The sequence below is a fragment of the Lactuca virosa genome, chromosome 8 (genome assembly GCF_052849685.1).
Source record: "Lactuca virosa cultivar CGN04683 chromosome 8, Lactuca_virosa_CGN04683_v6, whole genome shotgun sequence".
Taxonomy (NCBI): Eukaryota; Viridiplantae; Streptophyta; class Magnoliopsida; order Asterales; family Asteraceae; genus Lactuca; species Lactuca virosa.
In genome coordinates, this window is record NC_136433.1 from 77737207 (window position 1) to 77761619 (window position 24413).

Sequence of the window (24413 nt, forward strand, 5' to 3'; positions counted from 1 at the left end):
ATTGTGCGGATTTTACAGTGTTTAATTCTTTTTATGTGATTAGGAGCTGGAGAATACGAGACGTATTGTACACGTGCTATGGTGTCTCTTTTTAGCGCCAAGGCTGAAATCAACACACAAAAAGTAAATTGATCGGTGTCAAGGTGAATTTCAACCAAGTGGATGAGTTTGCAAGTATTACCGGTTGCAGTGTTTTACGCTTACCATTCATTTATCTTGGATTACATATGGGGGAGAATATGAACCGTATCGCTATGATGCACAACCAACATACAAGTTATATAGTATTAAACTAATGACAAAACTTACAAAAAAGTTTTCCTTTTCATTTCATCACCTGTCTGAAAGTTATTAAGTTCATCAACAAAACTTTATAATTGGTCATCTCTTCTGTAAGTCATGCTACCCTAAAATGAGATACTATGAAATAGGGTTGCGCCTTTGGACTAAACCAGCCCTTGGACCGGACCGATTAGGTAGAATATTGTGGACCTTGGACCGGATCGGACGTGGCATACTGGGTCCAGGTCCAACCCGAGTTTTTCGGTTCTGGGACCGGTTGGACCGGCACAACTTTAGATGCATACGGTACAACTCGTTAAAATGCGTTTTTGGGTTTGATACTACTCATTAAAACGAATACGTTTTTGGGTTTGATATGTTGCAACTCGTTCATATGATTATTTGTCAAAAATACATAAAATTCAAAATTATAGTTTAAAACTATAGCTAAAAATTGTTAGCTTTGTTATCCTAACTTTGAAGGATTGCAACTCATTGAATTGAACACCAAAAACTGACAAAATTATAGTCGAAAATCATATACAAACTCTAAGTTACATGTTGGAAAGAATCGCATGTTAATCCAACTTAAAATGAATAAGATATGTTTGTTTAAAGATTTTCACAGAATACAAAAGTTTAAAATAATAACTGAAAAATTGAAATATTTCAGCTTTGATATCACAACTTCGAAGGATTGTAATTCATTGAATATAAAACCAAAAAACAATAAATTTATAGTCTAAAATCATATACAAACTCTAAATTACATGTTGGAAAGAACCACACACCAATCCAACTTAAAAAAAATGAGATGCTTGTTTAAAAATTTTCGTAGAATACAAAAGTTTAAAATAATAGCAGAAAAAGTTTTTTTTTTTTTTTTAAATCCGGACCAAAACCGGTTTTTACCCGAACCAGTAAAAAACCAGACCGAAATTGCTCAATTTATAGAACCGAGAACCATACCTATTCTAAAAAAAAGGTCCAGGTTCGACGATCCACGGGTCCAAATGCTGGTATGATATGATGCAAGGGGTTATGATGCACAAATAGCAAATGAGATATGTTGTTTCAATGATATGTTTATATTATATAAGTTATGTAACGTTATTCAATAATTTCTAAGGCTTTTATATTTATGAGACAAAACCGACCAAAAATAGAAAGGGAAGGAAACAATTCAAAACTATCCAAGACCGATTTTATTCACCTCCACCTTTTTAGTGATCATAATAGTTCTCTTAAACTATATACCACTTAAAACCAATATATCTATTAAAAAAAATCATAACAATAAGCATTAAATTCATATAAACATCAAACAACTTATTCAGAAATAAAGAAGTAAGAACAATCAACCAACCATTCCCAATATGATTGTATCAAGAACTAAAAAAATATATAAAAAAGAATCTTTTAAATCCTAAGCAAAGACCACAAAATCTATATGCAACATGAAAATTCACACCATGAATCCAATTCCATGGTTATTGAGAAGAAGCAACTGCTGATTCCGATACGAGAGGTTCCATGATTTCTAAAAGCTCATTACAAAGACCCGTAAAAACAACCGAATCGGTTTCTTTAGGTCTAAACTTGATCAAAGCAGATGGAACTAAATCTTCTTCTTCAAGTGTTATAACTTTCTCTCCAAAGTTTGGAATCACACGTCTTTTGATTAAAACCGGATGTAATAATTCAAATTCCAAACTTGGATCTTTCAATGATGAACTCACAAACTGTAAAAAAAAAAACAAACACATACATTAAGACACTTGTTAGTGTGAGAAAATCAAGGAATTGGAACAAGAAAAACATGTTTGTTTTGCTCGATAGAATGGAATGGAATGGGCTATTCCTTAAAATCATGGATTCCATTCCTTTCCATTCTTTCAAATACTATTTCTAATGCGAATAAAAGTTGAGAGTTTTATAAAAACTAACCTCATAAAGAGAGGTGGTTGGCTCTTTAGGATTAAAAAATGCTTGAAGCACTACTCCATCAGGAAACTGTATTCGGATGAGAGTTTTTTGGTGTCTTTTTCTTGCAGCTTTGGCTTGTTTTTCCTTGAATGATTTTGGTACTAAAAGTTGAGATTCTGCAAGCTTTTTTCTTCTCAATTCGGCTTCTTTTCTCACTTCTTCAATTGAGAGTTTATAGAAAGAATCTGGAAGTTCTATCTTTGCAGCTACACTTTCAGACACAGAAAAGAACACCCTAATCTGGCATCCAAGAGATCAATCCTTTAGTGGTTAAAGAAAAGAAATAATTAACTTTCTATATTATTATAATATTGATAATATTGATATGGGTCGACCATATTTTTTTATTTTGTTACTTGTGAACGATTTTTTAGACATTTAATAGTTGCTAATCAAGAATTCGATATTCAATCATCCATCTTCCAATTCCACCTAAATGGTTTCTTTCTTTTCATTCATCTTTGTTTGTAGATGCCTAAAGTAACTTCAGTTTCTTGAAAAGCTACCAATTAACTCAAAAAATTAGGAAATCAATATAACCTAACAAAAACCAGTTAACACATTGGTCCTAATTTTGAATTTTGTTTTCTTCAAAATCTGTCTAATTAGCCTCCAAAAAGGTCAATCAATCATATAAAAACATTTATAACATAAAAATATGACATCAAAAATACTGTAAATATTCAATATAATATACCTGTCTCTCGACTGTTTTCACTTCCTCAGGCTCCACCACCTTCTTCTGTGCTGCTGTTGATGTTAAAGTTTCAATCTTTTGTGGTTCCAATAAATAAACCGTTTGTTTGATTAGCTTAATTTTCTCATTACTTGCAGCTTCCATTATTGCCCACATCTCTTCACTTTCCTCTTTCAGGTCAAATCCAACACATTCCAGCAAGTCTAAACCTCCAGGAACATCAGCAATGGCTTCCTTAATCTTCGGATTCCCTAATCTAATTTTCCTAAACTTAACATTTTCAGGCTCCCGAACTATGTTCTTTAACAGCTTGAGCACAATCTCAACTGACGCATCCGATGGTTTCCCAGAAAGATATGTACTAACACAAACTTCCAATTCACTTCGTGTTTCATCTTTTTCTTGGGGATTATCGGTGGTTGATTGCGATTCTGCTTCGTTTTTAGACAAACAGCTCTCGACGTGATCGGAAACCTCTTCTTCAGATCCGAATGCTCGGCCACAAACTGGGCATTCGAAAACTTTCAAATCGTAACCATTTTTGTTTCTCTTACCGGTTGTGATCAACGAATCAAATGGATCGAACCCATCTGTTGACTTTGCAGGCTGTTCGGAAATTGCGGGTGTTTTAGGCGAAATATTTGAAGTTGATGGAGAGGGTCGAGGGGGAGGGATCGGTTTTGGGTCCTGGATATTGGTTGTTGGCCGATTAGGGTTTGAATTTACCTGACCGGAAGGATCTGAAGAAGACGATGAACCCAAAACCCTTCCTTGCCCTTTGAATTTACCAGGAGACGACGATGACGACAAGGAATTGTTAAACTTTTTCATGAAACCTTTCATTTTGTCTTTCATATCACCCATTTTATCCAATACCCAGATGGAAAAACAGCTGATTTGAAGAAATTGATGAACACAAAGGTGTGACTTTAAGCACAAGGCAGCAAACGGGATATGGATTTTTTGATCCTTCGATCTTTTTAAGAAAATTCGATGAATTTGATAATAGGAAAAAGGGGGCCTTCAACTTTCAGACGCGAAAGTGTCAGCGAACAGGGAAGAAGACGATGAACTTACTTCGAAACTTGAGCCTGGTAACCAATGCGTGTTGTTGATTTGTTGGCCGAGGTGGAGTCGGTGACAATACACCATTACGTGAAAAGTGATGTCATATTTTATATTTTCTAGGGCTGTTAAAATTATACCTGAGTTTTTCTATAAATACCTCCTCCTTTTCCATGTTAAAATTATACCTAAGTTTTTCTATAAAGATCCCTTCTTTTCCAATCCCACCCCTCATTTGATCTTCTGTGTTTTTGTTTTTTTTTTTTTTTTTTGTTTTTTTTCTATTTTGTTTTTAATTCTTTTTTAATTATTATTATTATTATTGTTATAAATTTCGTATAAAATTTTAAAATTCGGACGACATTTTTTTTTGTTAATTCTTTTTTAATTTATATATTATTATTATTATTATTATTATTATTATAATAATTGTTATAAATTTCGCATAAAATTTTAAAATTCGGACGACATTATAAATTCAAACGGCTATATAAAATCAGTTTTTAAATATTTTTTTATATTTTAATATTTATATTATTACTGTTATTATTATTATAAACTTCAAACAACATTTTACAAATCGGACATTATAAATTCGAACGACTATATAAAATCGGAACAAAAGCAAAGTTTGTCCCTATTAATTACGAATACTAATTGGTACGGTATTATAATTGCGTATTGCGTGGTGCATTATACGGATTGAAAACATTTAGTCGAGCACTATACAATGTTTCCCATGCAGCCGAATGTTCTGACCTGTATGTACGGAGAAGCCTGGACAAAACATCAGGCATTGGATATGCTCTTTGTAAATCAACCATTACATAATGGTTTGGGTGAATGTGAGCGATAACGACATATGCAGGGTTTGGTATGTCTTGCGGGCCATATCGATGTGGGAACCACGTTGAAGAACCTTGTTTGCTTAGATAAATAACGATAACACCGTATCTGTTAGCAATGAGTATAGCAGTGTCTGGCATAATCAACCAATACTCCGATACCGCAAAACCCGATCCAGAGTAATTCAACGAGTGACTTATGCGGTTTAAAAAATGAACATCATCATAAATCATAGCATACTCTTGATAGTGTGATAATAACTCGTTGTATAGATCGTACCTAATTTGAAGCCAATCATGTTCACTACGACCAAGAGCAACTGCTATAGACCGAAATCCACAATTTCCATCTCCTTCGACATTTGTAATGTTCCTGACGTATGGATGAAACTGATGTGGAATTTCATTCATAAGTGGGATTGAAGTATAAGATGGTTGATCTTGGTTAAAGTATGAATTGGACATTGAATGTTCGCGAAACGAGTACGTGTTATGCCTCTCTGGTTCCCGATTTAAGTCAAGGTCACTAGTATCCATATTATCTGTTCTATTCGTACAAAAACTACGTCTACGAGTATTGGTAGGGGTGGGCTTTGGTATAGGTGGGGTGTTGTGGCCTACATTTTTGGACTTTTGTTTGCTCAATCGTGGACGTCCACGAGTATTTTTATGAACATCTGAATAAACAAGTAATTTTTTAGCATTTTATTATACAAATTAATATATTAAAGAAAATAGTACCTGGATCAACAACTATAGTTGTTGATGGTGAAAATATGTCCCACAATTTTCTGACATAACTATGTTTCCGTTCATTTGACTGTTCAACGTAGCTTTCTTTTAATAATTCCACACCCTCTTTGAAACGAAAATTAATATCATCATTAACTTTGAAATTGATTAAATCAAGCTTACGCCAAAATTTATCAATAGACGATAATTGTATTGGTTGGTCCGCATATGAGTAAATTGCAATTTCGTGGGCACAAGGTAACCCACAACTACGACGCAATTGGCAACCACAATCGTCCTCAGTTATTTGATGTGCGTCAGGTCGATCCAACTCTTGTCTAATTTTTTCCAATGCATGGTGTGAAACATTTCCACACAAACCTTTAAAATGGGGTATGTTGTACCGACGCATCAACTTAGTTCGGTTTGTTTCTAAAATATCTTTTATCGCAGTGTGTTGCGATTCCACTACCTTTTCTATTCGATAAAATTTTTTATCTAAGGTAGCATGTTGTGTCTGCAAGAATTTTTTCAACTTCGCGTGTTGGCTCTCAACTCTATTGTTAGTGTGGTTGTGAAAGTTTAAAACTTGGTTAATCGAAGCAGATACAAAATTTTCTTTGTATTTATCCAACCATACTCGATTGAGATAATCGAGAACACCTAATTAAAAAACTAAATGGTTAGCTTATTATTATATATATTAATATATAAAATAAAATAGTACCTGCATGATTTGTCGCTTTTGATTCCAGTTTTGCATAATTTCTCAAATATGTTGCCACTGTTGATGAATTGACTAAAGTTTCCCAATCTCTTAAAAAGGAATTTCACTCAGCATCTATCGTGTAACGTCCTCTGCAAAAATCCGAAGACAACTTGCATTTGACTTCGATCTCCACGTTCATCCATTTGAAGTTTGTAACACTCATTATAAATTGTTTTCAGAATAGAAACATTTTTGGAATTTTGTCTCTTCAGCGCCGATAGAATATCCCGTGCAAGAACATTATTTATCTTCATTTCTTCAACCATTTTTAATTCATTTGGGGTTAACCTCCTTGCAAATGGGTGACCCTCCATATACATTGCTGGTTCATTATTATGTTCATCATTTTTAACCTTTAACCTCCAAACATCATCTGACTTATAGTAACAAGCAAAAATTTTGAATGGACAATTTGTTTTTCTAGACCCTGTATTTTTGGTGGACGTCTCCGGACCTCTTGATACACCACCCCGATCACACATAAATATAATTTTTGAAATATATCCATATCCATGTCCTTTTGTCTTTGTTCTTTTAATAACATCCACGTATCCAAGAGACCGTGCCGTTTCTTGCACCCACTCCGTTAAGTTTTCACGACTGCTAAACACCTAACAAATATAAATATATATTTGGCCAGTTTAAAAGAATTCCACTAAAAAAATAACATATAACAACTTACGATTAAACTAAAATTATCTATCAAAGATACATACCATGTTTGTGTGAAAACTTGCCATAGGGACGGAAGGAACGATCGATAATTTTGTGAATCGAATGAATCGAACGAATCGTTCGTTTATATAATGTATAAAGTTAAAGTTATGTCAAATCAGCTTTTTATTATCAAAGATAAAGATAAAGATAAAGATATATCAAATCAATAATAATAATAATAAAAATAAAAATAAAAATAAACGAATAGTAATATTTCTATTCTTAGGTGTACAATAATTACAGTTTCTTTCTCAATATGAGAATCTTTTGAATTTGAAAGATGACAAACAAAAAATTTGTGGTAAATATAGTGGATAAGGAAAAGGAAAATGAATCACATGTAAGTTTGAAGTGTGTCAAAAAAGAAAAAAGGTTTTAGAAGTAAAGGATAAATGAAAAAAAAAACAAAACTTTTTTAAAATCGTTCCAAGTGGTTAGCTTATTATTATTATTATTATATTATATATATATATATATATATATATATATATATATATATATATATATATATTGTTTATTATATTGAAATGGTTCCAATATAACAAACACTTTTAGAAGTAAACGAGAAACTCGATTGCTAATATATATATATATATATATATATATATATATATATATATATATATATATATATATATATATATATATATATATATATATATATATATATGAATTGGTTGGTATGGTATTACCATGTTATTTAAAATTTTATATCATTACCGTATCAAAATTGTTCAATTGTTATATATATATATATATATATATATATATATATATATATATATATAAAGGTTGAGAACGCGAGAACAGTTCTGGACCAATCATTTTATAAGGGTATATTAGTAACTTTATATAAATATTAATTAATGATTTCCTAAAATCTAGGGATAATGATTTTAATTACCTAACAAAATTAATATTTCCTTTTAGTTAATGAAATATATATAAATATTTTTTTTATGATTTTTCCTAAAAATTATTTATGACCGTTTCAAAAAAATTACCTAAAAAAATTAATATTTCCCTTTATTTTAAATCTGAAAAGAAAATCTTAAAAAAAATATTATTTTCTACTATTTCACATTTTTGTTTTTCAAAAAAAAAAATGAATAGAAATCCAATCCCAAATCAATACACTTCCAATCATAAATGAAAACACATCAAATTACAAATAATTCAATGCATTTTTCATAAATTGAAAATAAAAAATAGTGTAAAAATTATCATTTTTTCATAAAATGAATGCCTCTAATCATAAATAAATACACTCATTCATATGAATACACTACTATTCATAAATAAATACAATCATTCACACACGAATACATTGCAATTCACAAATGAATACACTGTTATTTATAAATTAATACACATTCTATCATAAATGAATACACGTGCTATTAATAAATGAATACAATCATTCACACATAACTACAATGTTATTCATAAATGAATACACGTGCTATTCATAAATAAATACAACCATTCAGGCACCCCTTCAAGAAATTATTACCAAAAAATTCGAAAATTAGGATTGTGTTTCTTTCTTTGCCTCTGTTCTTCAGAAATTTTTCCAGTTGGTCCTCCCATTGCAACCATTCTACCTCCTGAACACTCAAGCAAAAATTAACACTCAAACAAAATCAACATTCCACGGTAAAATCAATATGTATAATTATAAAATCTTTTTGTGAGATATGGATGATCAAGAAACAAAAACCCACCGATTCACTGTAAAACATCAACACCCAAATATCCATACCTTCATCAGTTTCTATCAAAACAAACAAAGAAAAAGGAATTTTCGTTGTTCTTTTTTTCATCTCTATCAATTTCTGTCAAACAACCAAACCCAAACACCCATCTAAACCTATTTATTAAACTTCATTGATTTACAGTCAAAATAAAAAGAAAAGAGAAGAGAATCATCACCGATCGAAGCAACTGCCCCATCGAGACCCCTTCCGTCACTCCAGTTGAGACAGAAGAAGCGCCCTCCAGCCGCCATTGCTGTTTTCATTTTCTCCTCCGCGAAACAGTGAAGCACCGGAGGTGCTTCTCCCACCCAACGATTGATCGCCTCCCCTCCTCGTGGATGCGTGACCACCGAACAGCCCATCCGCTCATCTTCTATCGACTGGAGCAAAGCACCCACCAAGACCGACGACTCACACCTCACAGCCGGAAGAGATGAGCAAAACTTCGCTGCTTCTTCATGCCCAGCGGCGGCTGGAATGAGAGGAAGCCCTAGGGTTGTGAAAAATGCAGAAGCAGGGATATAGAGGGAAAGATATGAGAGAGAGAGAGAGAGAAAGAGAGATGGTAGTTACACTTTAATTCCTGTAATTTTAAGAATTTACATAAATGGCCCATTCGATAATAACCTTAGATTTAGTTTTTTAAATGGTTCAGATATGTTCTCGCGTTCTCAACCTTTTAGGTGTTCTCATTTGATCCTACTCCTATATATATATATATATATATATATATATATATATATATATATATATATATATATATATATATATATATAAGAAATCGTATATTTGAATTGTTAATTGTGTGTAGTGTTTACAGTTTTAAGAACATTATATAAATTATTTGGCTGCCTTAGTCAATAGTTTACCATGTTAAAGCACACAATTAAAACGTTACTTTATCGTTACTGCAATAAAATTCTTTTGTAAATTAAAAGAAATATGTAACTAATTTCTTTTCTAAACGTCAAAATTACCCGATATATTTGCTTATTTTAAAATCTTACAATAGAAAACTAAAAGTAGCCGGTATATATATCATTACCAATTTGTACCAACCAAACTTGTTGGTAGCCAAATATATTGGTACTAAGTATATACTTGGTACGGTACCGGTAACAAATTTTTTATATCAATTATGGTTGGTACGGTACACGGTTTAAGAAAAAACGAATTGGTACCGTACCAATTCCACCACTAATATTTTATCATTTCATCACAATACCAACACCACAAATAAAAAAAACCATAGAAGAAACACCAAATATTGAAAAATAAAGTTACATATTTTTATATTTTTCTTTGATGTTTTATTTCACTGCAAGAAAGATCTCTATATCACCTCTTCGTAATTGTCGACTTTCATCTTCAAAATTTTCAAACCGTTCTTTATATTTTTTCTTTGTTTTGCAAGTTGCATTATTTTTGGCTTCCTCTATGATCTCAACATTCTGCTCTTAGAGTTGGACTTATCAGTCAAATGTATCTTTAGAATGATCGATACCGCTTGCTTCCTGAATTTTTTGAACCTGAACCGAAAGCCGCTTTTTCGCTTTATTTCGTCCTTCGGTCGACATGAAGGTTCTTCTGCTTCAAGGCAATCTGGTTCATCGTTGATGTTGATAAATGTACGCATGTCCGAATGTTGATAAATGTTCGTCCATCTGATTGTTGTGAGTGGTTACGTGATTAGGTCCTGGACAGCCGAAATCCAAGCCTTGGTTAAATTGGTTTCTTCTTTTCCCGTCTAAGATCTCGCTCCTATTTGAGTGGTTTTTGTTTTTTCCCTTTTTCTCTTCAATAGTTTTGGTTGATCGAATTGTGTTTTCGATACTTCATTAGGACAATCTGATGTCAGTTGTGGTTGCGAAGGTTGTTAGTTATACGAAAGCGAATTGATAATATTGTTGGAAAAAATTGTTGTGTAAAAGGTTTTTGGAAAAGTATTTATTGTGGGATATGGGAACTTTGGAGTAAGTTCGTGGAACCACCTTATTGGTGAATCTAAGCTCGGATATTGACATGATGTTGTATCTAATAAAAACGATATGTCAAAGTTATGGTTTCGAATTGTTAGTTGAGTGTTGAGATTTTGTTACATGGTGGGAGAATAAGTTGACAGAATACATGTATGTGCGTGTAATAGAGAGAAAAAAATTTATGTGAAAATGTTGTAATTAACTAGTAAATTTATAAGTAAAGTTTATAAAAAAGTGAAATTAATTTTTTCTACTTAAATTGTCGTTTAAAAACGGCTAATCAACAACGAATTAAAAGCTTAAACCCTCCCATTGGTCATGCTCTATCGTGGTAAACACAACAGGCCACCACGATTGTTGCACAATGGCACCCTTGGGGTGGTGTGCACAATCATGGAAGGCATGACACATGTCGTGCCATGTATAACCTACGACCTTCTCGAATATTTCTTGGGTTAGGTAATTATTTTCTTAGTTGAATTCAAGAGTAAGTTACACTCTTCATCCATATTGTTTTCACTAAAATTTCTTTTTGGTTGAATTTTTAAAATTAATTTCTTTTGAAAAGGTTATATGCCTGGTCCTTTTAATAAATGGTAAATCGTGTCATCTGAGTTGCTTATATCAATACATATTAAGCCCACGTGGAAGGTTAATCACTAAACACTAGCGATATTTTGGGTGTGACAGGGTTTAAAGTTTGAACCTTGGATCTTCTGTGTGCAGTTTTCATTTCAAGCATTAAGCTCTCATTGTGAGGGCTATGTTTGGTCCTTTTAGTTGTTACTATCAATGGGCCTTCGTTATAAGTAATCATGTGCCCCTCCCATCGTATGTGTTATTTGAAATAGTCATTTAAAACAAAATTTGAAGTAAATTTTATAAAATTAGGAATCATTTAAATTGAATAATAATGTCCCAAATTGTCAAGTCCATAATGTTTAAAATTGTTTAATGTGTCAAGGCATACAAGGGTGTAACAAAATAATTAAAAGACAAATGTAAAATTGACATATATCTTACGTCTTAATAAAAAACAATAAAACTTATTCTAAATTGTAACGTCCCAAATTTTCATTTTTAAAACAAGTGAAACCATGTCATTCAATCATAAAAGTAACATCCCAATCGTTTTGATAACATAACTCAGAGTAATAAAATCATAATTGTGGAACATCTCAAAATCATAAAAGTAAATGTAATGCAATCATGTCGTGTTATTCCCTTTGCTACCAGAAGTACTTGAAACATTTAAACTTAAAACCGTAAGCATAAGGCTTAGTGAGTTCCCCAAGATACCACATACCATACAATAATGGGCCCTAACCAATGAGTCCAACCCAACAAACATATAAGTGGGTCTGGCCCAACGGGGCCAGCCAAATACCAACATATAAGCAAGAGTCATGAAGACAACAAGCATACAATGACACCTAGTGTCCTACATAGTATAGTGAGAAGACTCACAAGATCAAAAGCTAAAGTGACATCACAATAAATCACATCGGATCACCTACGCGCACTACCTAACCTAAACAATGGTCAAACTTCAGTCTACAACTTAAAACCCTAAGTTGACCAAAAGTCAAACTGGTCCAATGCGTTAGCGATCAACGATTTTCACGTCGTGAGTTTGTAGCCGACAAAATAGTTTGGAAGATCTCTAAATCACACTGTGAGCCTAAAGACAGTCGTGTCGCTAAACTTCACATAACAACCACCTTTTTCCTAATGTCTTAATCCTTCAAGACATGATCTCTATCCTTCCAGAACCCATCAAAACATGGTCTTAATGGATAAAGTTCCAAAATTTATCCACTTGGAAGCCTTAAATGCTTAGATCTACAACCTAGGTAAAAAAGGGACCAAAACAAACTCATGACCTTTCATGGCTTCATTTGCAAGATAACCTGTAACGTCTCGTTTTTATAACCAAAAAATGTCATTTTATTAAGATAAAAACTTCCCAATTTATTAATCCATTATTTAAGAAAGCCATTTATTCCGAATTACATTTATTAAAATCAGAGTATTGTAGAAAACGCGGAATCTTCAATGTTGCTGATGAGTGTGTACAGTCCCGCCTTTGCCTTCCCGCAATCACAGATGATACCTGAAACCATAAAAACAACTGGGTAAACATAAAGCTTAGTGATTTCCCCCCAAAATACCCCATACTAAAAATATACAAGCATGCAGAACTGCCGCTCTTCAGCCTTCGGTCTAACCATATCGAAATACCAGGGTTTGTTGGCCAACCACTCCTCTTGAGCCTAACAGGGTTTGTTGGCCTACCACCTCAACCCAACCGCTCATCCTGAGCCTCCGTGCCTTCGGCTTACAGCCGGCCCGCACAGGGTATGTTGGCCTACAGCACAAAGCAAGACCGTCTCAACCCACCACCACCACCACCACATGTCGACATGTAAACAAATAAGGATCAAGCAGGCATATAAAACATGCAAACGACAATCATACAACTCACTCCCGCCTACTAGTCCTCTTACAGCACAGAGTTCCACTGTCGGCTAACCTCCATGAAATGTGTAACCATGAATAGCCAGAGGTGAGATAGCCACCCGAACAAATGATCCTACTCTAGAGCCACAACCAAACAAGGAACATGCAAGAGAGCCTAGATCAAGAGTTCTCAGGCTATCCTACATAACCACAGACAATACCTAGGGCACTCCACCATATGATAACCAGCAAGTATAGATAACATCCCGATCCAACAGTGCACTATAGCATAGCAACATCCTACATACCATAATACATATCTAACAGATCACTACAACATAATAACATACTCGACACCAGAATACAGATCTAACAGATCACTACAACATAACAAAATACTCGATACTAGAATACAAATCTAACAGATCACTATAGCATAACAGCATACTCGACAACATAATACTGATCTAACAGATCACTACAGTATAAAAGCATACTCTACACCAGAATACTGATCTAACAGATCACTACAACATAAATGCATACCCGATACCAAAATACAGATCTAAAAAATCACTACAACATAACAACATACTCGATACCGGAATACAAATCTAACAGATCACTACCACATCGTGTCATACTAAGTAGACACAATCTAAGAAATGTCTGACTATATATAACCATTCTCAAGGGCTCAAAATCCTAAGTCTACTCCTTCCCAACGTCTTGATTGATAAAGTTTCCAACTTTATCCATTAAGACACTCCATTAAGACAAGATCTCAAATCCTAGGTTCTAAAGGGCATCCATTAAGTCCTTAATCACAAGAGATACAAGTCCAAACTTTCCAGAAGGCTTTTAGGGGTCCCATTGATCCCTAAAAATGTAACCTTTATGGACATCCATGCCCCATGCATGTCCTTCTACAGATCTATGAGATATAATGTCATTGGGCTCCTAAGAATCATCAAGTTGCAAATGTTAATATTTTTCTCCACTCAAAATCCAATAAAATAGTTCATTAGGAAAAAATAACTCTAAATCTCTAAAGAGAAGATAAAAGACTAGATCGAGATCCTTACAATCGGTCCAATAAACTGTTTTCAGAGATTGGGGAGTGTTGCTTGTTGGCCTCTTGCACAAAATTGTCCTCCACTTCCTTCAAAATCACCAAAAACTAGCAAATGAGCTACAGAAGCTTCAAAAAAGATAAGGGTTAGGGTTTCTGGGGGTTTGGTATGAGTGATCGGTAGCCGATTGTTGGATTTTGTCCGGAGAGAATCAGAGGGGCAGTGAGTTATCAGGGTTTGTTATTCGAGGAGCGAATAACGTAGTGGTATCTTGAGTGGGCGGTCTGGCGGCGGGCCAAGCCACTAGAGCTTCCAGATTTTTGGGAGGTCATAAAGGGGGGTATCTTAGCGGCAGAGGGGTCGGTTTTGTTCCGGATTTGGGAGTTCCTGTTTGGATTCAGGTGTCCATAGAAAATATATCGGTGGGGTATGAGGCCCTTTTTAGTGGTGCTTTCCGATAATTGGTTCGAGCTATGTGTGAATGAAGAGCGATTTCGATGGCGAAATCAAATTAAGTGGAGGAGAATTGTAACATCCTGGTTCCGGGGTATAACATTTCTATTGTAATAATGAGTTTCATGGGCGACTCGACGAGTTAGTGCCTCAACTCGTCGAGTAGAGTCGCGTTGGGTGACGAGGATTAATGAGCTGACTCGACGAGTCTGTGTTTCGACTCGCCGAGTCAGCGCTGGTGAAGGAAACCCTAAACTTTCGGGCCTGTGACCTATTTAAAGGCACTTATAGCCTCATTTGCGGCTCATCTTCTGATCAACTCTCCTGTGTGAAACCCTAGACGGCCATGGAAGCTAAGAGAGAGTCCTTGAGCTTGTATCAAGTGTTTTGATGGACCTTTTTGGAAGAAGAGGAGTGAGCTTCAAGCAAGGAGTGGGATGAGGCTGTGGGATCTAGCATTTCTTCTCAAAGAGCTTCTCTGGAAGGTAAAAAGCCCACATCTTTCTCATCTATTTAGTTGGATCTCATATCTATGAAAATTTAGGGCCTTTGTCATTTTGGTTGGGTTTTTGAGTAGCATGTGTTATCCAGAAGTCTAGACCTCAGATATGGACCTTGTGAGGTCCTTAGAGTTTAGATGTCCCAGCTTTATTCATCCATATGAGGGTTTTTGGGCTTAATCATTCATGAAAGGCATGTATTAGCATTTTGGTGCAATAATCTCATGTATGAGCATAAAGATCGAAGCTTTACGTGATTATTGAGCCTTGACATGATAGATCTAGTGTTTAGAGTGATAGATCTGATTGAAATCGTCTGAATGAACATTTGGTCTGAATGAACTCGCCGAGTCAATGAGCCGACTCGACGATTTGGTTAGGGTTTGTCCCGAAGAGCTGAATCATGCGATAGCTCGACGAGTTAGGGGTCAACTCGACGAGCTGAGCTGGACTTTCACGAGACTTCTGAGGAAATAAGTGGACTCGACGAGTCACAAGGGTGCACTCGGCGAGTCTGGTCAAAATTGGACCGTTGACTGGAGTTGACTTCAGTTGACCTTAGGGTTTCGTCAAACTGATTAAGAGGGGTCAGGGAGGGGTAGAATGGTCTTCTACCCTTTCTCTAGAGATGAGGATGTAAAGAGAGTATTGATTAGAATTATTATCATTGTGCTAGGCGGAGGCTAGATCGAGGATATCGAGCACGAGAGTTTACTAGACATCTGATGAGGTGAGTCTTCTCACTATACATTACCTAGAGTGGTATCTATGTGCAGACCGGAGGGTCTTATGTGTTATGTGTATGTTTGAGATTATGTGCATTGTGATATATGTATGCTATGAGTTATATAGACCGGACCGGAGGGTTCAACGACTTACGAGGCCAGAGGGTCCTCGAGTAGACCGGACCGGAGGGTCCAACGATTTAGACCGGACTGGAGGGTCCAACGAGCTAGACCGGACTGGAGGGTCCAACGAGCTACGAGACTGGAGGGTCCCGCTGAGACACATTGACCGGAGGGTCATACCGAGTTATAGCCTTGAGTGGCTTATGTGTTGTATGTGGTATTTTGGGGAACTCACTAAGCATTTATGCTTACCGTGTTATGTGATATGTGTTTCAGGTACTAGTGAGGATCGCGGGAAGGCGCCAACATGATCTGTACACACTGACAAAGGATTTTGTAATTGAGATTCTGAGATATGTTTTACCGTGATAACATTTGATACACTTGAGTTTTGAGATGATTTATATGAGATATGTTGTGTTTGAAAAATGAAAAATTGTTTGAAAATTTACGTCGTTACAAGTTGGTATCAGAGCCTTTGTTTGAGGGATTCGGATGCACCTTCGGGCGTATCTGAACTCAAACTGAGGATTTGAGAAAAATTTTCATAAAAGAAACAAGTTTTCTAAAAAGAGTAAAAGATTTTTGAGAAAAGCAGAACGGAGCAGTGTGTACGATCAGCCAGCGCCCGAACGGTGATTTCCTAAAATACCCTTACATTATGTGTTAGGAGATATTATGCATGCTAGAGGCAGGCTAGGTATTTCATATTTTAGGACTAGAGTGGCCTGATTTGTGATGACTTAGCCTAGGAGTTGTTGTTATCTGTGATGTGCTTCCGAGTATGTGCTGAGTAAGAGTATCCAGCATGAATCCTTTTAGAGAAGGATTGGAGTAGAGGAGTAATCTAGGAGAGATACCTAGATGAGCATTTGTGGAGCCTATTGAGAGAGTAGTTAGATACCAGCGAGGGGTAGAGTTGCTGAGTTCGGTGATATCTTTTGAGTATGAGTAGAGCAATTGGAGTTATCACCTAGAGTGGGTTTTACGTGTTTATTCGATGCCCGGATGGTGCTTGCTTCGTGCTTTGTGGAACTTTCAATGATGGGAGTCAGCTACCAAGTGAATATGACGATATTCAGGAGGTAGATGGTTGGCATCATTAGGAGTTCTTCAACAGCTGATGGCGGAGAAGTGTGAGGACCTAGGAAGAGCCTAGGAAGTGACATTAGTAGATGAGTACGCTGACAGAGTAGAGCATTTTTCTGGGAAGCGAGCACGCGTGACATGATTAGTGATTGAGAAGGTTGAGTAGCTACTTAGGTACTCTGGGATGGTCCGTGTAGAGAGTATGGGAAGATGTGGCAGGTAGTATGGGCCCATACTACTGAAAGCAGAGGACCCATACTCGATGCAGGGAGTATTCCGGAGGATCTAAGTAGCAGAACGATAGGTGATGTCATGGTCCGAGTACCATGATTTGAGGCGGATTGAGAAGAGAAAACATGGTTCGAGTACCATGATTCGTAGCAGAACGAGAGGTGATGTCATGGTTCGAGTACCATGATTTGAGGCGGATTGAGAAAAGAGAACATGGTTCGAGTACCATGATTCGTAGCAGATTAAGAGGAGATAACATGGTTCGGGTACCATGATTCATAACAGATCGAGAGGTGGTCACATGGTTTGAGTACCATGACACGTGGCGGTTAGTGCTTCTGGTTTTACCGGTTATTCTGTGGTGATTGTCTAGACTGAGATCAGATGTGAAAGAGTATGGGGCCAGAGGGCCATGATGAATGAGTTTTAGTGGAGCATCCCTTGGGAGGGAAATCGAGTTAGCTCCGAGAGATTGTTGGTGAGATGCCAGTTGAAGTCGCAAGACTCAGGGATGAGTAAGGATGGTGCGTTATGGGAGAATACGGTCTGGGCTGAGCGACCGGCCGATAGTGGAGATGTCACTTTCTGTGACCTGAGTGGTGCTACTTCAGTTTTCTGCGGGAAGCAGGAGAGATACTGAGTTTTTGGTTCAGAGTTGAAGGTAAACCCTGTGGGGTAGCAAGCATGGTGACCTTTTCACCAGAATGTTTGAGCAGTATGTTGGCTGCGAGATATTCTTATACCAGGATAGATTCATTAGTGGGTCTAAGACGGATGAGAACAAAGAGGTGCGTTGTTGGGGAAAAGGTGATGTTATTAGTAGTTTCCGATGGTTAAAAAGAAGTATATCGGGGCAGTGGCCCTCTTGGTCTACAGTGTGTATCAACAGTGAGAATGAGGTCTCTGCTTATATGATTATTCCCGATTTGGAAGGCGGGCCGAGGAGATAGAGTCGAAGTGCGCCATAGGGCACTATTTCCGAATTAGAGACAGATTGGATTAGGAACAGTGGGGTTTCTGGCAGTGTGTCAGTCTGAGCCTTCAAGGTGACTAGATGCACTCATCTGGGGAGGATTCCAAGATTTTGTCAGGGACGGAAATTGGAGAGTGTTTGGTTTCCTTTGGGAAGGCCCTGGGATGATTGCGTAATACTTTTAAGAGTCAAGTGTGTCATGACTGGTGAGAAAATCTTCTGAGTAGGTTGTGGATGTGCCAATTGGTGATTGTTCGAACCCTGAGTGGGGGAGAACGGGTTTTCCAGTTAGGGGACCAGTGATCCATTCATGTGCGGTCAGAGAAATGGTTATAGGAATTTGCGGTGCAGACGCATGAGCCCGAGGAGGAGGCGGGGTGCCAGATGGGAAGATGAATGAGTTTGTGTTTAAGAAAAGATGAGTGGATCCACGGCAGGTGGCCGTGGATTGGAAAATTCATTGTGGCCTGTGATTTTCGGGGTTAACATATGTCGAGTTCGAGTGCGACCGGGTCGCTGGATTGCGGATGCAATAGCTGAGATTTGCAAATGAGGGTATAGATTGTAATCTATACCCCTGGAAGGGCAGCAGTTGATTCTTCAACCAATTTCAGGGTCGATATGAGTAGTTCTGTAAGGGTAGTGACCAGTAGAGGGGGAATTTCGGGTTTTCGACAACATGTTCTGGGCCATTGACGATGCCTCGGGTGAGAGATTCTGAAAGAGCAATGCGGTATCCAAGCATGGTGTCGTGAGTATGAGATCAGTGGATTGGGCAAAACATCGTGAGATTCTGTGTTGGTGTACCGAGGTATCCGGGTATGATGTCCTTATTTTTAGATTATTCTGAGTTTTGAGTTGAGAGCTGGCAAGTGGTGTAGCAAGTATCTATGGTTACAGGGGGAGCACTTCGACTAATTGATGTTAAACGAAATTAATTAAGAATGAGGATTGCAGTGAGAAAAGGAGTTTGTCATGACGGTTGCCGTCAGGAGTAATGACACTTATTTTTGGATGGGTATGTATGCATCTATCTACGTGGGCCGTGGAAGGTGGGTTAATAGATGCAGTGTGTGGCGTCGACTTGAGGATGAGACCGTGAGTGGTAAGAGAAGGTGTTGTAAGGTTGCAGGGAGCTACAACATCCATGAGTTAGCAAGAGGTTGTTGTGATGCTACGGGGAGCCGTAGTATTCACCAGTCAGTGAAAGGTTGTTGTGATGCTACGGGGAGCCGTAATACTCACTAGTTAGTGAAAGGTTGTTGTGATGCTGCGGGGAGCCGTAGTATTCACCTGTCAGCGAGAGGTTGTTGTGATGCTACGGGGAGCCGTAGTATTCACCAGTCAGCGAGAGGTTGTTGTGATGCTGCGGGGAGCCGTAGTACTCACTAGTTAGTGAAAGGTTGTTGTGATGCTGCGGGGAGTCGTAGTACTCACTAGCCAGCGAGAGGGTGTTGTGGTGAGTACTCTCTGGTCAGATCAAGACGCAGAAGAGTTTTAGGCTTGGGTAGCCCTAATATTTGAGTTCTTGAGAGCCTGGTGGTCGAACCAGGGGCGAGACTGGGGTCTCCATATTTGTCGGGAATCATTATACTCTGAATTGAGTGGTGGTTGTCGCAACTCAAGGGAATTGGAGAAGTGGTATGCGTGCGGGTTGCGGGTCATGAGTCATGAGTTGAGTGCTTCATTGGGTCGAGCGGTTCCAACTCTGGGTCAGACCAAACTTTCAAGTTTGAGTTTGGTTCTGGTGGTGCGTTGGGTAGGCGAGATGAGATTCTGGATTCTGAGATAGGTTCCATGTTGAGGGGTATTGTTTATCATCTGATGTCTTAGACCTATGTAGGTCAGTACTCGGGTACGGGAGGTACCGCGAGATGCATGGAACTATGAGCAGTAGACGACATAGGTCGAGGTTGAGTAGATCATCAGTTGGGAGTGTAGCATTCGCTTGGGGTAAGGCGAACTTCGTGACTTGTGTGTCACAATGGGCCGATATAGTTATTGTGAGAAGGAAACCATTGAGACAGTTGGGATAATGCAATGGATAACCTTGGAGGTTCAACTGCTGGGTCGAGATCAGACCTGGTACTCAGTGTTAAAAAGGGATATGAGAAATGGAGCTAAGGCTTATGATTTTTAGATGTCTGAGGACACTTATGAGCGAGCATGATTATTCTCTTGTGTCTGAGGGCAGGGTGTTGAGAATTCATTGTACGGATGGGTTCTGTTAGCAGTTCAGTGGATGAGCCCTGGTGGGATGTGAACCCTTCCGTTTCTTGGGGCGTGATTCGGATCGTTACTATGTTTGGTATGAGTGATCGGTAGCCGATTGTTGGATTTTGTCTGGAGAGAATCAGAGGGGCAGTGAGTTATCAAGGTTTGTTATTCGAGGAGCGAATACCGTAAAGGTATCTTGAGTGGACGGTCTGGCGGCGGGCCAGGCCACTAGAGCTTCCAAATTTTTGGGAGGTTAGAAAGGGGGGTATCTTAGCGGCAGAGGGGTCGGTTTTGTTCCGGATTTGGGAGTTCCTGTTTGGATTCAGGTGTCCATAGAAAATATATCGGTGGGGTATGAGGCCCTTTTCAGTGGTGCTTTCCGAGTTATAGGTTCGAGCTATGTGTGAATGAAGAGCGATTTCGAGGGCGAAATCAAATTAAGTGGAGGAGAATTGTAACATCCTGGTTCCGGGGTATAACATTTCTATTGTAATAATGAGTTTCATGGGCGAATCGACGAGTTAGTGCCTCAACTCGTCGAGTAGAGTCGCGTTGGGTGACGAGGATTAATGAGCTGACTCGACGAGTCTGTGTTTCGACTCGCCGAGTCAGCGCTGGTGAAGGAAACCCTAAACTTTCGGGCCTGTGACCTATTTAAAGGCACTTATAGCCTCATTTGCGGCTCATCTTCTGATCAACTCTCCTGTGTGAAACCCTAGACGGCCATGGAAGCTAAGAGATAGTCCTTGAGCTTGTATCAAGTGTTTTGATGGACCTTTTTGGAAGAAGAGGAGTGAGCTTCAAGCAAGGAGTGGGATGAGGCTGTGGGATCTAGCATTTCTTCTCAAAGAGCTTCTCTGGAAGGTAAAAAGCCCACCCCTTTCTCATTTATTTAGTTGGATCTCATATCTATGAAAATTTAGGGCTTTTGTCATTTTGGTTGGGTTTTTGAGTAGCATGTGTTATCCAGAAGTCTAGACCTCAGATCTGGACCTTGTGAGGTCCTTAAAGTTTAGATGTCCCAGCTTTATTCATCCATATGAGGGTTTTTGGGCTTAATCATTCATGAAAGGCATGTATTAGCATTTTGGTGCAATAATCTCATGTATGAGCATAAAGATCGAAGCTTTACGTGATTATTGAGCCTTGACATGACAGATCTAGTGTTTAGAGTGATAGATCTGATTGAAATCGTCTGAATGAACATTTGGTCTGAATGAACTCGCCGAGTCAATGAGCCGACTCGACGATTTGGTTAGGGTTTGTCCCGAAGAGCTAAATCATGCGATAGTTCGACGAGTTAAGGGTCAACTCGACGAGCTGAGCTGGACTTTCACGAGACTTCTGAGGAAATAAGTGGACTCGACGAGTCACAAGGGTGCACTCGGCGAGTCTGGTCAAAATTGGACCGTTGACTAGAGTTTACTTCAGTTGACCTTAGGGTTTGGTCAAACTGATTAAGAGGGGTCAGGGAGGGGTAGAATGGTCTTCTACCCATTCTCTAGAGATGAGGATGTAAAGAGAGTATTGATTAGAATTATTATCATTGTGCTAGGCGGAGGCTAGATCGAGGATATCGAGCACGAGAGTTTACTAGACATCTTACGAGGTGAGTCTTCTCACTATACATTACCTAGAGTGGTATCTATGTGCAGACCGGAGGGTCTTATGTGTTATGTGTATGTTTGAGATTATGTGCATTGTGATATATGTATGCTATGAGTTATATAGACCGGATCGGAGGGTCCAACGAGCTACGGGACTGGAGGGTCCCGCTGAGACACATTGACCGGAGGGTCATACCGAGTTATAGCCTCGAGTGGCTTATGTGCTGTATGTGGTATTTTGGGGAACTCACTAAGCATTTATGCTTACCGTGTTATGTGATATGTGTTTCAGGTACTAGCGAGGATCGTGGGAAGGCACCGGCATGATCTGTACACACTGACAGAGGATTTTGTAATTGAGATTCTGGGATATGTTTTACCGTGATAACATTTGATACACTTGAGTTTTGAGATGATTTATATGAGATATGTTGTGTTTGAAAAATGAAAAATTGTTTGAAAATTTACGTCGTTACACCCTTCACCCCACCTTTGATAAAACAACCATCAAAACCTGTGACCCCCTAGTTACTTCTTTTCCATCCATCTCTCACAACTTTGATGACCTTATTACAACCTCTTTTCCATCAATCTCTCATAACTATGAAACAAAGATAGAATATTTCAAAGTAACTTTCTCCATTAATATTTACAATCACACCTACCTTACAAATTGGACTTGGATTTAATCTAAGAACTTCATGAGTATAGTCCCATAATTATTCATATGGGTTATTTTATTTGTATTAAATTAGTTCTTTGCCCTATTTTCCTCTAACATTTCCTTATAATAACTCACATAGGGATTAACAAAAACATTTGATTTACGGGGTAACTTTCACTTTATCAGTTTTACAAAAAGATAAAACTACTTACTATTCTTCAGTACAACATCACTTACATTTATGGTCTTAGGGTTTTAAGACTACAGTTCATATTTAAGAAAATATTGGATTTTCTGGAAACATACATTGTCATTTTACAAGGAAAAGATACAAATGAAATACATAGATTTTTAGTCTTGGGTATAAGACTTACAACTCGTTTTTAAAGAAAATATCAGACTTTCTGGAAGTATACGAAACTATTTTACGTGAAACAGTTACAAATCCTTTTCATACAAAATGCTTATGAACTCACCAACTTATTTGTTGACATTTTTCAAACCACTTGTATTCTCATGGAATCAGTAACAGGTAACTTCAAGTGACTACCTTTTGGGAAATAGGACGACGTCACAATGTGTCACTTACTTTTGTCACGTATTTTTGATGTTATGTAAACAACAATTTTAAACACAATGTAATATCTCTACATTCACTATATTGGTTGTGATGCTTGTTTCATTCATATTCAATTGTTATGATACTGTACAATGATGTCATCCGCCCCCGGACGTTTCCGCCGTTCCGGTTCGAGGGTGTGACAGATTGGTATCAGAGCATTGTTTATAGTGAACTAGTATATCAAACCATACAAGATATACAACTATAAATACAATGGGGCTAAAACACTCTGACTACAAATCTACTTTTAAAAATATCATAATAAATTAAGTATAAATACATACAAGTTAGGGCAGTATCATAACGAGAACATAATAAAAGTAGTATGATGAGTTGAAAACTACGGGTATGCCTTGGGGTATGTAATTTGTGATGGGTTTGAGCCAAAAGAAAATCCTATGTGCTCATGAAAACCCTAATGCTTGGATCTAGGTTTCTCTATTGTACATGCAATTCATCCAAGACTTTTTAACCCTAGATCTAGTGTATATAATCGAAATTAACATCACAAATCAGATCTAGATGTTTACCTTGTTGTTGATTGAAGATTTTGAAGCCTCGAGAACTTTAGCACCTCAAGTGTTGTGCCTCTAATGAATCACAAACACCAATAACAATTGGAGGAAACAAGAGAGAGATGGGAGAGGAGAATTTTGGCTCTAGGACTTCTAAGGTTCAAGTGGCCGAAATTCCCATGCCTAGGAGTCCTTTATATAGGTGTAGGAATTAAGGTTTCAATGGTTATCCTTATATGACTACTTAGCCACCAAGCAGCCCAAGGATAATTCCAGAATCTCTATCATGGACGAATTCTAAAGGCTTTATCCCTAGAATTCGTCCACCCTAT

At 37.5% G+C, this 24413-nt stretch overlaps 3 protein-coding genes across 3 annotated transcripts; all 3 read right to left on the reverse strand.

The window, feature by feature from the left end:
* Positions 1 to 1560: 1560 nt before the first annotated feature.
* Positions 1561 to 4118, reverse strand: PUX2 (plant UBX domain-containing protein 2). Its single transcript, XM_079067288.1, has 3 exons — positions 2966 to 4118; positions 2230 to 2508; positions 1561 to 2024 (listed from the first exon to the last, which is right to left on the reverse strand). The coding sequence occupies exons 1-3, from the start codon at positions 3827 to 3829 to the stop codon at positions 1773 to 1775; spliced, it is 1395 nt and encodes a 464-aa protein (XP_078923414.1). The 5' UTR covers positions 3830 to 4118; the 3' UTR covers positions 1561 to 1772.
* Positions 4119 to 4698: 580 nt separating this feature from the next.
* LOC145130515 (uncharacterized) lies at positions 4699 to 6019 on the reverse strand. The gene is made up of 2 exons (XM_079065301.1): positions 5617 to 6019; positions 4699 to 5552 (listed from the first exon to the last, which is right to left on the reverse strand). Exons 1-2 carry the CDS (start codon positions 6017 to 6019, stop codon positions 4699 to 4701), a joined length of 1257 nt encoding a protein of 418 aa, XP_078921427.1.
* A 422-nt stretch (positions 6020 to 6441) lies between these two features.
* LOC145130516 (uncharacterized) lies at positions 6442 to 7116 on the reverse strand. Its single transcript, XM_079065302.1, has 2 exons — positions 7093 to 7116; positions 6442 to 6987 (listed from the first exon to the last, which is right to left on the reverse strand). Exons 1-2 carry the CDS (start codon positions 7114 to 7116, stop codon positions 6442 to 6444), a joined length of 570 nt encoding a protein of 189 aa, XP_078921428.1.
* Positions 7117 to 24413: the final 17297 nt, after the last annotated feature.